General features: G+C 39.8%; 1 protein-coding gene across 1 annotated transcript in view; it reads left to right on the top strand.

Moving 5' to 3' along the window:
- Positions 1 to 18,000, top strand: part of LOC306900650 (multiple epidermal growth factor-like domains protein 9) — a 34,783-nt gene that overhangs the window by 3,227 nt on the left and 13,556 nt on the right. The window contains exons 2-4 of the mRNA XM_079467819.1: positions 2,724 to 2,922; positions 11,937 to 12,076; positions 13,591 to 13,740. Of these exons, the coding sequence (XP_079323945.1) occupies positions 2,724 to 2,922; positions 11,937 to 12,076; positions 13,591 to 13,740 (489 nt within the window). The remainder of the gene's footprint in view (positions 1 to 2,723; positions 2,923 to 11,936; positions 12,077 to 13,590; positions 13,741 to 18,000) is intronic.

Genomic DNA, 18,000 nt, shown 5'->3' with positions numbered 1-18,000 from the left:
GTAACTCATGTTTTTGTAAATTAATTGTCTTAAAAATATAATTTGCAAACGAATCCTAATTTAAATTATTTACATTTTTTGTTCAATATTACACAGACAGTTTTCTGACATCTTCCACGAGATTGATTCAAGTCAAGGAAGCCAAAATGAATTGACCTCTCATCAAAGGTTTATCATCTCAGATATTTTTAATCTCGCTGTCATATTCAACATTCTCATCATATTTTTTCTCATAAATAGATGAGTCTGGTCGGCAGCCTCGCTTATGTATGTCTAATCTGTCAGACAGGGTCTGTAAGCCTCTTATCCACACCCTCCACAGCTCTCCCTCAGTTGCAGAAGTTGTTTACGTTCATACTCCACAGCTCTGTGCATTAGAAGGTGGGTCTGTCTGTGCATACAAATGATGTTTGCCCTCCAGCAGGTGCCCCTCTGAGTGACCCGCTGCAGTAAATCTGGGGAAATGGGTTTCTTGGGGATGGAGGCGCATGTAAGAATCAAAAGGCAGACATGTGGCTTTTACCATATATCACTGCTGCGTGCCGTCTCTTCTTTTTTCTGCATTAAACCCACACTGAGCAGACCATTGTTAACGTTCCTCTTTACATTAAAATGAATATGTTCAGGCAGGCTGTTTGTATTATGTAGAAGAGGTGTCGTGGTGGTTGAACAATGGTTAACCACTGACTTGTCTGGCTTTGATTTTTGTCCTTTGAACTAAATGGCCCACTGAAAGAGTAAAAAGCCCCCTCACTATTGAAAAATATGTCGCTTGGGGTTGAACACCGGCTGCTGAATAAAAACATGAACTACATGAAAGATCGATTCAAATGCGATCTTCAGATTTCCATTTTTACAAATATAGGCCACTTTGCTTTGTCAGATCAAACACGTTTGACAACAGCGTCTTGGACCGTTATAGATCTTACAGACAAGATGGAGAGATGTGGATAAGCAGGTAGCGTTTGATGTTATGCAATCATAGAAGCTGTGGTGCTCGCGTTAGATAAGTGGGTTCTAATTTTGCACGTGTTCTTGTTCCGTTGCATTTCTTTCCTTTCATCATTTCTTATACTCTAAAACCGCGGCATTTCACCCAGTTTAGGGGCAAAAAGGGATGAACCCAACGGTTGGATTAAATCAAGACAGAAAATGGTTTATATTTGACCCATCGATTAAAACAACCCAACGGCTGGAAACTGGTGAATCTGAAAGCTGTCATGCAGAAACAGAATGCACCCGGCCAAAGAGAATATATATTAACAAGATGCACCACTGCCTTTCCAATAAATGGGGAGGAATGCAATACTCAATATGGCTGATTTAGCAAAGAAAGTCCCGCCTTCCAGTAAAAAGATCCAATCGTCAATCAATAAAGACTGATGATTCTTTGAGGCAGGGCTCTTGTAGGGTAAATACGGTGCCTAGACTAGAAGTGTTGCAAACATGGCTGCTGAGTGGCATGTCTTGAGTTAATGTGAAAGTATAAAAGTAGAAAGTTAGTATAACTAATGAATAGCATGTTCAAGCCTCAGCATTGGGTCATAAAAGAGATGAAACCAACGGCTGGGTTGCAAATGAAAATATGCTGGGTCGTTTAACCCATCATTGAGTCAAATGTAAACCATTTGCTAGGTTTCATATAACCCAACGGCTGGATTTGTTCCTTTTTGACCCAGCGCTGCGTTGAACATAACCACTGTTCTCCATGCTTTCTACAGACACGTTAATGATATAAGTTGACCGCAAATGCATCACACAGCAAACATGCCTATCGTGAAAACCTCCAAAACATGAAGCTACACTTTACATCCAGATGTTGTTCTCAATAATGCTGAGCCAAATGGTCACCAGACTGAATTCGGATCAATATGTATACATTACAACAACACTCCTGGAAATTCCTCTTTGATTTAATTGCGGTTGGTATGGATTTGCAATTACACAAGCTTCAGTCATTTCCAGGAATACTGGGGTTGGAATCCTACTGCAATATTTTGTACATTTCATCTCTGTACATTCCGGCCTCTCTGGAATACTAAATATCTGCAGTATTGCAGGCTGATATTAGCTTAATGAGCTATCAGAGAATCAGACCAGAGGGAGTCCTTCATTACAGTCAGCAGTGATCAGCAGGATGGAGCAGGGTAATGCATAAGCAGATAAGAAGGAGATGTTCCTCAAGAGCAGAAGTGATGCATTACGGATCCAATGTGTAATTTCTGTAGGATCTATTGACAGAAATGCAATATAATATACATACCTTTGTGTTCAGAAGTGCATAAAGACCTAACATAATGAAGCGTTATGTATTTATTACCTTAGAATGAGCTATTTCTATCTACATACACTACGAGTCCCCTTACAGGTAATTCACCGTGCTACAGTTGCCTAAACGAACAAACTGCTTTACAGAGTGTGTTTTTTTAATACGTTATCTTCTTTGGCAAAGCAGTGAAATTGTGACAACATCTTTGACCTGTGTCAGCCACCGTAGTGCTTCAAAAGGGAGGGTGGAGTGAGCCGTTGGTTGCAATTCACAACCTCACCGTTAGATGCCGCTAAATGTCATACATTAATGTTAAATAATATCCTTGAATTAATATTAATCACAGCAGTCATTCATGTTGACCGTGTCTGTGTTTTATATAAATGTTTGATGCACTTCGGCTGTCATTGGTTGTCAAAAATTAATAATGAATTTCTTTGTGACCTCTCTGAAGAGCTGGTGTGTAACTGCAGCGGTGAGGGCGTTTCGGACCCTGATGAGTGCGACCGTGAGACGGGTCAGTGTGACTGTATGCCGGGTAACACCGGACTGCAGTGTGAGGAGTGTGAAGAGGATCACTTCACCAACGGCACCATCGACTGCCTGCCCTGCGGTTGCGACTCCTTCGGCGCGGTCAGCACACGCTGTGACAGGTAAGGGGCATTGTGGGAAGTCTTGTTTTTAAACAATAATGCTTATCGTGTGAATGACTTCTTAGCAATTGAAATCATTTTGCACATACATAGTCACCACCATTAAACTGCAGCACCTACTTGAATCTAAAAACTGGGACTCCGAGTGTAGCAAAGGATTGTGGGTGCACACATTAACTTGGTATTGATTTTGTTAGATTAAAGCTTTATGTATTATACTTACTTAGTCGCATATCTTAGAACACACTTGATGCATCTGGAAATTTCAGTTGCATGTTGGTATATTTATACTGTGTTTTAAATGTTTAGTGGTAAACTATGCTTCAAGACATGATGCGTGTTGCCAGATTGGGCATAATGACATCGATTGATGTTCATCGCAGGGAGAAGATGCTTTGTTTTGGCTTTTAGGGCCTAAATAAACAAATCCATAATCAATCCCATGTTTGGACATTTCTTCAAAGACAAATGCACAGATTTTTTGCAAATTTAATTATTGGATATCTGACTGTTAAAGCATGGATGACAGGGACAGTGTTTGTGCAGAGAGAGAGAGAGAGAGAGAGAGAGAGAGAGAGAGAGAGAGAGAAGCTTATACACCTTTACATCATGAAGGTCAAGTTTTATGATCTTTTTACAGCCTCTGAATAGTCAGCCAAGTGTGGAAGCAAGCTGATACAACATCCCTTGCAACGAAAAACCCGAATAATAAGCATATATTATGAATATAGTGTTTGGGAGGCTCATTTAATGTGTATTACCAAGACATACTGTATATTAGCATATCATAGCAGCCATATTTCAACTGAACTTTTGCTTGGCTTGATTTGGCATTTTAAGAGCTTATCATCTAACAACATGCAGTAATAGAGAAAGATATTTTAAATAATGCTTGTACCCAAACAGTTCTTGGCCACCATTGACTTCCATAGTAGAAAAATGGAAATGATGACCCCAGAACTGTTTGTTCTCCTTCATTCTTTAAATGTGTTCAACAAAACAAAGAAATGTTTAATGCAAATTTCATACTATGGTAGTAAAAGTGGGTCAAAAACTGTTTGGCTACAAGCATTCTTCTAAACAGGTGTTTGAGACCCCTTGCCAAGCCTTCTGTTCATTTCTGCATCTTTTTGTCATTAGATTGTATGTATTGGAATTATATCAGTTATTGGCAACCTACCCTGCCCTCTAGAAACCAGTGTTGGCATAGGCCATTAAAACCCATACGTACACACTGTACAACATACATGTAAAGTTCCCTGTGGTTTAGGTAAGTCAATAAAGAATGATGCCAGGAAAGGTTTTGGCAGCTACATCTGGGCTACTTCCCCAGTTGCTTAGAAACCAGATCTTTCACGTGTTCTCCCCCTAAAACATCTTTCACTTTAAAAATGCAGGCAAGGTTTAGCACCCCAGTTCCACGGTTGTCATGGTTGTGAAAGATGCAAGATAAAGAATGATGCTGACATCTCCATGGCAGCAGCAGAGAGAGAGGGATGGGGGGTCCAGTCATTGTGTAACACTGACCTAGTTAATATGCAGCTGATCTGCCCCAGGGTCTCTGAAACATTAATGAGCTTTCTGCTGCCTGCTCAGTGTGCTCTCTCTCGCCAAATACAGGCTCACAAACTAGCAATCCAAATGATTTAAAAAGAGTCTGGTGATATTTTGATGACAAATTATGTGTCAAGTCTGCAGGATTGGAGTATATTGGTTTGATTGGGTTAAAAGCGGGCTGTGTTGAGTGATGTTGTTCGGGTTTTGCCTATTGAGTGTTTCTCACGTGGAGGTGTGTTTGCTATGAGGAGGTGTTGGAGCTTTGATTGTCATATTTCACCTTACAATAAAATGATATTCTTACTATTTTTCTTGTCTTCTTTTCCAACACAGTTGTTTTAACATCCATTAAACAAGATATTTACTAGGGGATAGAAATTGTGCTTTGATTTCAGAGAAATTGCAAATGATTTTGTGAAGTACATGCTTAGTCACCATGAAACGGAATTTGCGATTGACTTACTGCATGTTCCATATCGTGACTTGAAACAGCTTCTGAAAATAGAAAAAAAGTATGGCGGGCCTTTATTTTGCTTTTCCCTTTTTGATTGATTTGTTGTAAGTTGGGCCTGGCTCTTTTTAGTAGCTTACGTCATGTGGTTAAGAGTTTTTAATGAAAGATTACGAGTGCAAATGATTGTTAAAAAAATAATGGTGTGCACGGATAAATCATTAATAATAATCACTGCAACACTGTGTAAAACACTTAGAATATTCCTGTTTGATTGCAATGGTGACTTTAAAGGATCAATGTGGAGATTTTATTGGCATCTAATGGTCAGGTTGCCAATTGCAACCAAAGGCTCATCCACCTCTCCCTCTCTAAGCACTACGGCGGCTCTCACAGGACAAAGATGCCGTTGCATTTTTCGCTTCTTTGCCGAAGGGGATCGCATGTTTACGAAACTCATTCTGTAGAATAGTTTGTCCGTTTAGGGCTTCTGTAGAAACAACATGGTGAATTCCATGTAGGGGACCTGTGGTGTATGTAGAAAACTTGTTTTGTACAAAGCTCTAATGCTATAGATGTTTGAAGTTTTAAAGCACAGGCCAAACTCTTGTAGCACAAGTATAAAATGTCTATTGTCATCATTAAAAAATGCGAGTGCAGTTTATCACATGAATAGGCAGGTATAGTAAGTACGTTTTAAACCTTACTAGAATAACTACAGTGTTTTCTGCAGTTTATCAATTTACGACAAGGGAACTGCAATTTTCCATAGCAAATACTATATATAGTACACTACAATATTTTTTTTCTTCGGAGTGTTCAAGTTAACTAGACTTTTATTTTGACAGGTCATCGGAAAGGCGCTTGAAGTTTAGCATGTGTTTGACGATAGCTTTATTCAAACAGTAAAATGCCCATGAAATAAACTCTCAGAGCATCTTTGGAGTTGATATTCATGTGTTTATATTAGCACATTCAACTGTGCAGCTCATTCATTCAGACACGCAGAACACCCGGATGACGCATTTAAATAGAAGGATACGTCTGCTAGTTCGCATCTAGATATATTGACTCAATGCAGCCGGAAAACTCACAAAATAGTCTAAAACTAAGAAATATAGAGGTGCGCCATTGATTATTGTCACACACAAAAGAGCACGACGAAAAACGCACTTCACACAAACACGCAGCTCTGTTTAATGCACCTGCCAAACTGTATCGCATGCGTGCTACCATGTCTAATTTACTCTTAGCGCAGAACGATTTGACAGCCCTTGAAATAGCTCATTCTAAAAACATAATGCTTCATTACGTAAGGTCTTTATACACCTCTTATGTATGTTATATTGCATTTCTGTCAGTAGGTCAAGAAAAACCCTATTTGCCAATGGGATAAGAAAAATAAACTTAGTTTTTCCTTAAGAATTAGATTAAACTTCCTTAACCTTTGTATTTCTTAAGCAAAACATAACAAAATACTGTAAGATTTGCTTCATGTAAGATATGTAATATTATATAATTTTGCTTATCTTTTTTTAAGGATGTTTAAATGGTTGTTTTGGAAAACAAGACAGAAACCAGAGTAAGAAACAGATTTGTTTGCATTAAGAAGAAATATTGTCATTACTGTAATTCAAATGTACCATACTCTAATAGTAACATTCATCATTTACTGTCAATATCTCTCTCATTATTAAAAATAGAATACATTACAAGTACTGTATCATGATGTATGGTACAGTTTCCTTTTTAACATTACGGTAGTAAAATTATTCAATTGTATTAATTATAAATGATATATGTGTCTTCATGCATTTCTATATATTTGTAAATTCATTACACAAGGAAACTAAAATTAAGTTTCACTTACATTTTTACTGTTTCTTTATGTAGCTTAACATGCTTAAAGCAAAAATATTTTCACACATTTATACATTTCGGTAATATTACTTGCACGCAGAAATGACAAGGTACTGGCATAACACTGAGCTCAAAACAGTTTAACATCAATTAAGCTGACCTTAAAATGAGACGTCGGTTCCAGACGTAGTCACCTATAATCGCTTCACCCACCTTTCCTGTGCTACAGAAATGTCGAGAATATTCTGAAAGTCACAATAGAAAATACTATTTTTAATATGTGAAATTTGTAATATAGCGATATTGTAATTAATGATATAAGCTCAATATTGAATGCTACATGAAAATAAATGTTACCACAATAATTAGCAGCACAGAATTGTACAGGAACTATAAAAGCGTAGAATCAAAAAATTGTTACACTGTACAATGTTGTGAATGTTGTGACATGTTAATGGTGAGTTATCCTGTGCCGTGACTCTTCCCTGACACTGTTTCATATTACAGTGCAATGTTCACACAGCTGAGATGTAACGGTTGGACAAGTTTGTTATTGAATAATAATATAAGACAACAAATAGCCTACAGTACACATCGACCTTGCCAGTCCTAATTGAATTGGCCTGTTTACTCAAATCTCTCTTTTTTAGCTGCATTTACCAGATATAATGCATAGAAGTGTTTTCTATCTGAACACTTGGCTTTTCTAAATAAGACTAAATAGTCTTTCTGGAACGAGGGTTGATCCATTTAGAGCATCGTGGTGCCAACTGCTACAACACCGCCCTGTTTTCTGTTTACACAAAACATTTAATATGAATGGTTTCAACAGCTGGCTTTATAGAGCTGTCTGTAGCCCATGCAGAGAAAGACAAGACATCTGTCTCTTAATGAATGTAAATGCCATGGTCGGGCGTTCGACTGGGTGTGATTGATCATTATCTGACCTTGATAATGTCTGAGTCAGACTGGGTGCTTGTTTGGGAAACACACATCTGTATATGCTCTTATAACTGACTCTATTTAACTCTGTTTTTGTATGGACAGGGTAGCGTTTTGCATCTGTATCTTTTCTCCAGTCACATGAAGGTGTTAAAGGGACAGTTCACCCAAGAATGAAGTCCTCTCTTCATTTATTTACCCTCAAGTTGTTCCAAATCTTTGTTCTGATGAACACAGAGAAAGATATTTGGAAGAATGTTTGTAACCAAACAGTTCTTGGCCACCATGATAGGAAAAATGGTAGTCAATGGTGCCCCAGAACCTTTTGCTTACCTACATTCTTCAAAATATCTTTAATATATACAGATTTTGAACAACTTGAGGGTGAGTAGATGAAGACAGAATTGACATTTTTGGCTGAACTGTCGCTTAAACAAACTGCGGGGTCTCTCTTATAGCCTTTTCACACAGAATTCCACTTCCTGGAAAATACACAGAAAATGTGTCCAGAAACTTGTCCTGGGATTGATAGATTTTGTTCATTCACTCTGACTGTGATTTTCTGGAATCTGTGCGTGCGTTCACACACATCCCGTGAAGATTCCGTAAAGACACGTGGTGTAATATAGGCTACTACGATGTAATGTTTTGTGTATTTATTCAATGTGCAATGACCTTTAGTCTGTTAACCGTGTCTGCACAGAAACTCGCGGTTTTCTCCGCAGCGCTGTGCGAGCATGGCAGGTGCACATAGCCGTGTTTTAAAGGTTGGTAAGGGATCCAGTTTATTTCAGCGCTGTATATTTTCATGTTAATAGTTGTGATAGCTTGAAGTAATTTCAAGTTTAATCTGCGTTTAGAAGCAGACAACGCTATTCTCGCATCTGACCTTAAGTTTGGCGATTGCATTCATCCATGATTTAGCTAAAGACAAATAGTAGGCCTATTTTTTGTTTTTGATCTACTTGCGAACAAAACTTTTTCATAGCTAAATTATTTACGAATTATTATAAATTTGTGTCACCACTACACGGCTTAAACTGCACACTGTTTCAACCTTTTGTTCACATAGGGAGCTTTAATGTCCCCTTTCCGGAATCACCTTTCGGATCAATCAGGGATTCATACGCATTCACACAGAGGGCACATTGCAATTTTTTGGCACTTTTCTGGGATCAGCGGTGTGTGAATGGGCTTTTACTTGATATCTCTCGTTCTTTCTCCTGAGAATGTGATTGATAGGTCATATGTCCCACTTCACTCTAATTCCCCAGAATGCTTTAGGTGGTGAGCCATCACCATGGGAACCTGTCTATTGGCCCGTGCACATGTACATGCATCCTGCTCACCCACACACACACTCGCGCAGACTTGATGAGTGCAAATGTATCTGATGACTCCCAGCAGACATAAATGATGGGTAACAAAACCGACGCAAGGCTTAGTCCATTTAGTTCATGTGATATCATTGGTGACGCTATTGCGCGTTGTATTATGAAGCATTATACCTTGAATGGACATATCAGTAACCGCTTGTAGATTCATAGTCTATTAGAGGAATCAAATGATGAAATGCCCAGGTTTAACCCAGACATAGATATAGTTATAGTTTAGTTTGATCTAAAATCCGTGTAAAATAATAATATTGCATTCTTTTTGCAACTGTAACTGTTGTTTTGTCTTGTCAACATCTTTCTCTACTCCCCTCCCCCATATACACTTCCATAACGCTACTGTAGATCCACAATGTGTCATTAAGGTGTGTGTCTGAATTCACATTACGTTCAGTGTGATCATTTCCATATGTTACAGTGAGAATCTGCTTGTGTTGTGTGGGTGGATGGTGAGGACACTGATGATGCCGCGGTTTTACATGTCATGTATTCTTCTAACAAAGCAGCCCGAACCAAAAACGGCCGTGATGCTTTTGTTTATTTCACCCCCTTTCTTTCAAAATCTCTTAATGTGCTGTTCTTTTTTTGTGTGTGCCCTGTTTTTGCTGCTCTTGTTGTTTTTGTCCTGGGGTCCCAAGTGCTGCTGTAGATTCTGTAGAGTGCATTAAACCTGTCCCGTGAGTCCCATCGTCCGTCCTCTCTCACATCTATCACCCCCTCCGCTCGCACACAGGAACCAATCACGCAAACCAGAGCCTCCTCGCCTCACTACAACCTTCACCCCAGATCTAACCCAACAGCCCAAGGCTGTGATGATAGTGAGGGAGCCTATTAATGAGGAAAATTACTCATTAAAGGTGTGTGATAAACACGAGATCATTGAAATAATCCTATACATTTATAATGGAGAAAGATTTAACACCATATCAAGTTTTTTTTTTTACTTTGGCCAATAAGTAACCACCCAGAAGACCATAGCAACCATATATCAACACCACTCGGAAACCACATGACAACACCCGCTCTGACAAGCACCACTCTGGAAAATCTAGTTTGTGTTTTTTGTGATGGTGGCTGTGGGAGTTTGTTTCTATATAAATAGACATACAATGATCTTTCTTCTTGAGATATCTGGTTTACTTTTTTGATGAATCTTCCTTAATGTATCACTTCTGCAGTCTTAAGTAGTTTTATGTGGACCAGAAGCGTTATGGGGTCGACAACTTTGCAAGCACATTCACACCGTGTCTACATCGGACGCGACACGACAAAAAAGACATCGGAAACGCACTAGAATCCATTATCATTTTAATTTTCATCCACACTGGATACGGCGCAACACGGAAAACGGGCGGTATAGCGGTTCATACCGAATACCGGTGTGTATTTTTGTTATTATATGAATTTTGTATATACTCTCACATATCTAATTTAAGCCGTCATTTTATGATTTCAGGAAATCATGAAGCCATTGTGAGACATCACATGCAGACGTCACATGCATGTTTTAATGGTGAAATTGTTACTATTTACTATTTATATATTATACAGATGGTATTGATTTTTCGGGTGAGAGCACATTCCCTTGAAGTCGGGAGCAGCAGTGCTACCCATAGATATGGTGCTACCGAGGAAAAACGTTGATTTCGAGCTTTTTTCTCTATTTATTTACTTAAATAATGTATGCAAGTTACCTTTGCATGCTATTCAGTTATTTAAGTAGTCTAAACTTTGCAGTTATAGTAAGGGAAGGGGATTTTTTACATTGTGTAGTTACAAGTTGATTTCCAAATTTGCACAGTTAAGAGGTTCTGTATTTTGACTGCAACTGTAATGCATCCTGATTCCTTTCACTTCATCATCAGTACCACATCTTTATAAACACCATCATTTTGTGGGACTTACTAACCTATATTATCCTACCTATATATACTAGTGTGGCATTTTTATACAATATTCACTCACCATGACAGTATAAAAGGGCATTTGAAGTCAATCACCTGCAGTATTTCCTCTCTCGATAAGTATAAACTACGACAGCACTACGACAAACCCTCTAAGAACAAGCAGTTTGTCATGTCGCGTTCAGTGTAGACACAGTGGAAGATTAAATTGGTTTGGGTTTGTGCGTGTGTGGTCCTGGGAAACCCTACAGCCATACCAGTCATTTTTGTTACAGGACATTTTTGGTGCCAATGAGATAAACAGCTTATAACTAAATTATGTTTATTTGAACATGTAAAAAATGCTTTATTGTTCTGTATTGGTAAGGATAAAACAATATACAATTTGTACATTTTAAAATTCAATAGCGTCTTAAGTTAGTCCCCATAAAGCATGGCAACCCAGCATGCGTGTGTGTCTGGGTGAGTGATTCCAGGAATCAGGGAAAAGGCAGCAGATGGTTTTAAAATGTGGTCTGGGCCACAGGTCCCCCATGTACACCCACACAAGTGGTGGAATGAAAAATGAAAGGTCTAGACTGCTTTAAAGTGTGCAAGATGGAGTTTGGGGCAGCATTGGTAGACGTCTAGGTCAAAGCCATGTGTACAGCACAAGTGTGTGTTTGGTTGAGTGAGATACCATGGGTGTGTTTGTGATTGATAATTATTTGTGTTTTGTGTTCGCATGAACATTGTTTGTTGTAAGATTATCATGAATGTTTGAATGCACATTTTACAATTCTTGTTATTTTATTGATAGTGTTGTATAGAGAGAACAGTTCATGATGGGACGAAGACGGGGAACTTTACTATTATATTCTTTTTAGTTGTTTTTGCCTTGTATTTTACATCTATTGTCTCTTGCAGCTCAGGTACGTGTGACTGTAAGACAGGTGTGTACGGGCCAAAGTGTGATGACTGCCACCCTGGATTCTTCCACTTCAGCAGCACAGGATGCCAGCCGTGCCAATGCAACAGCCACTCAACCTACTGCCACCCACAGTCAGGTCAGTCAGTATCTCACAGCTGGTGATAGCTGTGAGAACCCTAAATGCATCTACGAATTTCACAGCTTTCGAAGATTTATTTATTAAAGAATGAATGCAATTAATGTAATGTTAAAACAAGCCTTATGTTTCCACCGAGAAACTCGTCACCAATATTTTTCTATATTGTAAAGTGTTATTGTAATTTACAAATGTATAGACCGTTTCAGCGGCGACAACATAAACAAACATTATGTGGGCCAAACTTAACTTCCGGTAGACCTCCGCAAAGAATCAATAACAGTTTAATACAGTTAATATACAAATATAAATTAACATTGATATAAATTTAATATAAAATGAATTGTTATAACCAAACACAGACCAGCAAATTTTGTGCTTTCAAGCTATTAAATAGGACCACAAAATAGTCCATAGTAAACAGATTTCATATAACTCACAAAACTCATTTGCTATATCTTAAGTCTTCTGATACTACTTGAGCTTCAGTAAATGAATCAATTATGACACAACATTATTTTGGAGTGAACTATATCTTTACATTACATTGAACATGGGTCTTACTTCAAAGGGATAGTAAACCAAAAAATGAAAATCCGATCACTTTTTACTCACCCTCGAGTTCTTTCAAAACTGTAAAAATGTCTTTGTTGTGCTGAACACAAAGATATTTGGAAGAATGTCAGTAACCAAACCGATCTCATCCCCTCTTGACTGCCATAGTCGGGAAAATAAATACCATTGGAGTCAATGGGGTATGAGATCTGTTTGGTTACTGACATTCTTCTAAATATCTTCCTTTTTGTTCAGCAGAACAAAGACATTTTTAACGGTTTGGGTTGAACAATCTGAGATTTGAGATTGACTTACCTAAAGGGATTTACCACATCATTATCTATTCCTCTCTCTCTCTCGCTCCCTCCTTGTATCCTAGGCAACCCGGACTTTATTAACCTCAATCTGAATCACCCAATCAGCATTACGCTCATGTTTGTGTATGCGTGGGTATTTGTTAAGCCAACCTGCTGACATCCGAAGAGTGTAGGCATGTTTGTCTTAAATCACGTCACCCATATCTGGGTATACTGATGTCATAGCTGTGTTTGTCAGCTACTTGCATTAGCTTGCATGTGTGTCCAGGAACCCATCTGTCTCTCCGCCGCATGTGTGTAACCCCCTCCCCTGATGCGAAGAGTCAGATTTACAGCCCTCCTCAGTCATAAAGCCCATCAGTATCTCCGTAAATATGCTTACAGTTCATAGATCTACACCCCACCCTCACAGTGTAATGCCCCACACACAGGAGACCAACAGCAACTCATTGAGTTTAAAGAAGATCGGTACATCAGTGGCGGATGATATACAAAGGCTTTGGGCTTCTGCCAGAATATTTTGCATAAGGCAGTACATGTAGCATACACATTCATTTGACTGTTATTAAAATGAACATAGGAGGAACAAGAATAAAACCCTGGTTGCAATTTCTCACGCTCTGTATTTTCTCCATCCCTCAGGTGTTTGTTTGGAATGCCAGGGCAACACTCAGGGCCACAACTGTGAGGAATGTCTGCCCGGTTTTTACCGTCGTCATGGTGATGGTTTAGCGGATGCCTGTACGCCCTGTCCCTGCTCTTCCGACAGCTCCTCCGGCACCTGCCATCTCGGTGAGTCTCCATCTGTGTGACGCTCACAGGGTCAAAGACAGGCTATAAGATCAGCACATGATGTTCTGATGTTCTGTTACTCTTCTCATGATAGGGTTTATGGCCTCTCCAGATTACACAATTTTAGCCCAATTTTGTACCGATTTGCATGTCGTAGGACATCGTAGTAATTTGTAAACGACATGGGGCGTCGAGACGCAAGATTCAATCGTGCCGTCTCAGTTCGGCATAGTATACGACAACCAAAACTGCTCCAGGTAGGTCGCACGACATTTTTTCCCTGGACAGCCGTGACACTGTAGTGCCGTTGACCAATAGAAGCACAGCACAGAAGCACAAAGCTCTTCCGCACACAACACTCAAACATGTTATGTATATATAGATGGTTTTTAAACAGTCTTTTGTTATTGTGGAGGCGAGCTATTTGTTACATTTTCTCATGACTAAACATAACATAACTTTACCTCAAGTTCTCTCTGTAGAATAGGACAACCCGTACCGTCCCCGTCTTGATGCCAAAACAGCCAGTGCAAATCACGCTGCTTCAATTCCCATATCTATGGTTAATTTTTATACTACAGGCCCGCTTCTTTCCGAAAGTCAGTCAGTCACTATGGTAACGCCTACTCAATGACATCACATACGCAGTCACCCACGTCGTAAAAGAGGAAAACCTGTTCTCGTCGGGAGGACGTGCCAGTCTGCCTTGTGAACGATATGTCAAGATTTGCAAAGTCAATATCGCAAAATCTGACGCAGTGACATAATAACAGATGAAAATAATTGTGTAATCTGGAGAGGCCATTAAGCACGGTGCCCAACTACAATAAAGTGACATTATTCTACGGGAAAACATCAAATGGGATTTTACTGGATGGATGCTTTGTATTCCCTGACATTTTCTTCAGAATAAAAATAAAGAAATCTAATTGTAAAATGTTCATTACCGAAACCGTTCATCCAAAAATGAATTGAACTGACATTCTTCCAAAAATATTTCACTGTGTTTATCAGGACAAAGATATTTATAGAGATTTGAAACAACTCGAGGGTGAGTATGAGGACAACATTTCTGTAAACTGTCCCTATAGCCACGTGGCCATGGTTATCTCAAAAACAATAGAAAACATAGTTGTTTCAAAGGTGGAGAAAAGTGTAATATTAGGTATTTTGTTATCATCAAAGAATGTGAATTATATAAGTGGCCTGACTTTTGTTCCAGTTACCTCAAGTTCTATCGCATGTGTTTGATGGCAGCCTGTGAAATTGCGGGTGTTGATGTGTTTTTTTATCACCTGGGGATCTTGACCTCTTCTAAAGTGTATGTGGCACTCAAGGGCCAATCAGAGATCATGCTTGTCCATTGGTCCAAGCTGCACAGCAACAGTCACGGTGTGCTGTCAGATTGCAAATGGACAGAGACTTTTGTTTTAAAAAAGAGACTTTTATTTTGAAAAAGGGAGTTGAGACTTTCCAGTCTTCAGACCAGAAATCAGGAAGTGAAGAGTTTTGTTTGAAGCACATGTAGTGAGAGGCTGTGAAGCACTTGTTGTGAGTTGCTGTTGAAAGTTGATGAATTGGGGAAGGACTTTACTTGCTGGGCATTTCCAGGGATGCTACTGGTAAGATAATGATTTGATGCTGATATTTGTCAACTGTTTACTGTTAAATGCAAATGTTGATGGTGAAATTGCTAGAGTTAATGTAGTTAATTTCTAAATGCCTTGCACTCATGTTGGTTCATCTAACACTGTGAATGTTGTTTGTTGAAGTTAATGTAAGGTTTAAAGTAATTGTTGTATTTTGTATTTTGTTTCTCTTTTCTTGTAAAGGTTTTCAACCTAACTAAATGGCTAACTAAATGGAAAACTTCTGATAAATTTGTCTAAATAAATCACAAAAAGAAGAAATCGTTTGAGTTGATTCCATCAAACCCTGTTTATGGCTAAGGCCTCTTTCAAGTTTGGGCAGAAGTAAAGCAAAACCCCCTGAGAACTTGACAGTTGAAAACCAACGGCACAGTTGGAAACAGAAAAGGAAAAGTTGAAGATTGGAGGATTGATCCTTCCTTTTTGTTTGCTGAGTGACATTGTGCCACCTGGCACCCATCACTGTGCTGCCTGATAACCAAGGAGCTGCGTCGAGACTAGAAGATTAACGGCTTCAATGAGTCCAGAGTGTGGATGCAGAAGAGTTCATCTGATTCAATAATTCAAGAGTTGAAGAGAGATAATACTTTATCGTAATCAAGATGGCAGTCGAAACACTCGGCAAGACACTGGAGCAGCTAAAGAAAGGCAGAACAGCAGCAAAGATTTCCTTCACTAAGCAAGCTAACTATCTCTGTCGGAGAGCAGGTGATTTGACTGAGACAGAACTCAGACAAGAGTTTGTGAAGCTCTCTGCCGATTCAAGGAAAGTCCTTGAGGCCAATGATGATTACAGGACTGGCTTAGAAGCAGAGCTTGCAGCCAGTGAAGATGGTGAAGGTGCAGAGCTAAGTACAAAACCGGATACGAGCCTAAAGGAATCTGCCAGTGAATGTGAGCAAAAGTTCAATGACGTAAAGCAGATTGTTCAAACCAACCTCTGGAGCAGATATGGATCAGACACGCTGGAGGCTGCCTTTGAAGAAGCAGAAAAAGCCGGGAGGCATGCATATGGAATACCTGTGGAAAGCAGTAACTGTGAAGGATTTGAAGTCCACCTTACTGTACTGGAAAAGTTGATCAAAGAAACATCTATCGCATTCACAGCCTGGGAGTCGTGGATTCCTGGAGCAGAGGCAAGCAACTTTCGGATGCGAAGCAAGGACCTGAGAGTGTCTTACAATGAGCTTGACATGAGGAAAGCTGAGTTTGCCAGAGCACGGAGGATTGCTGTGGAGAAGCAAGGTATAGGCGTGAATCAGGAGCCAACTGGACTGAGAATACCAGTAGTGAAAATTAAGCCGACCAAACTGCCCACGTTTAACGGCTGTAAAAGAGACTTCCACCGCTGGAAGTCTGACTGGGAGATCCTTCAAAAGCAGGGAGAGCCAACTGGTTCGCCAGAGGTCAAAAAGATTCAGCTTCTTGATAGTGTGGAAGAAAGAATTGTGAAAGATCTTCGCCTGTCAACCTATACCGCAGCGGATGATGTTTTCAGAGTGCTAGCTAACAGGTATGGAAATAAATCTGCCATTGCTCTAGAGATTGCTGAAGAGCTGGAGAAGATTCCGCCTGTTAAAGGAAATCAGCCAAGAAAAGTAGTAGACCTTATCCAGACAATAGAGAAAGCGCTTGCTGATCTCACAGATCTAGGAAGTACCGGCGCCATCAAAAACCCTCTGGTGGTGAGGTCTTTAGAGAGCAAACTTCCGGAGTTTGTGAAGAAGGACTGGCTAACGTTCATGGTGGATCCTAGCAACGGTGTTACTCCAGACAACCATTTTGATGTGCTCCTAGCTTTTCTAAAGAAGCAAGAGGAGATCTTCGAGAGGCTAGACCAACTACGAATCACAGACAAGCCAGAGAAACCAGACCAAGCAGAAAGGAAGTTCAACAAGAAATATGCCTCGACTAAAGCCACGAAGAAAGAGGATGCTGAGGAAGGGTGCATTATCTGTGGAGATGAGAAACATAAGGACAGGATTTTCTTCTGCAAGAAATTCAAGGGTCTGAAGCTATCAGAAAAGGAAGCTGCTGTGAAAAGGATCGGTGCATGTAGGGAGTGTTTGGGATGCCACAAGTATGATGACGGCTGCAGAGACACTTATCTGTGCAGAAATGCAGACTGCAGGACGAGAGGCCCCTCAGATCACCACTTCTTTCTCTGTCCACGAGGAAACAACAAGAGGCGTGAACTTGAGAGACCTCAAACAGATGACAGAGACAAAAAGGGCTTAACTGAGGAACAGAAGAAATTCCTGGGTGAACTTACACCAGAGTTAGCTGAGAGATGCAGGAAGGCCTTCACCAATACAGTGTCAAAGGTTAGCTGTCCAGCCAACTGCCAGGTGAGCCTCCTCAAAGAAGGTGGATTGAGAGAACTCCCCGTCATTATGATGTTGATGGAAGTGACCGCTAATGCAGGTCAAAAAATCGGAGCCCTGGTGGATCTGGCTTCAGACACCAATTATATCACTCATAAAGCAGCCAACAGGTTGAATCTTAGGAGCGAGAAGATCACACTTGTTGTGCATGGAGTTGGTGGAATGGTTACCAAAGTAGCCACGAGGAGATACCTCCTCAGAGTTCGAATCAAAACCTCCAAGGGAAC

Source organism: Barbatula barbatula, assembly GCF_947034865.1.
Source record: "Barbatula barbatula genome assembly, chromosome: 11".
NCBI lineage: Eukaryota > Metazoa > Chordata > Actinopteri > Cypriniformes > Nemacheilidae > Barbatula > Barbatula barbatula.
This window is presented reverse-complemented; position numbering and strand designations above follow the sequence as displayed.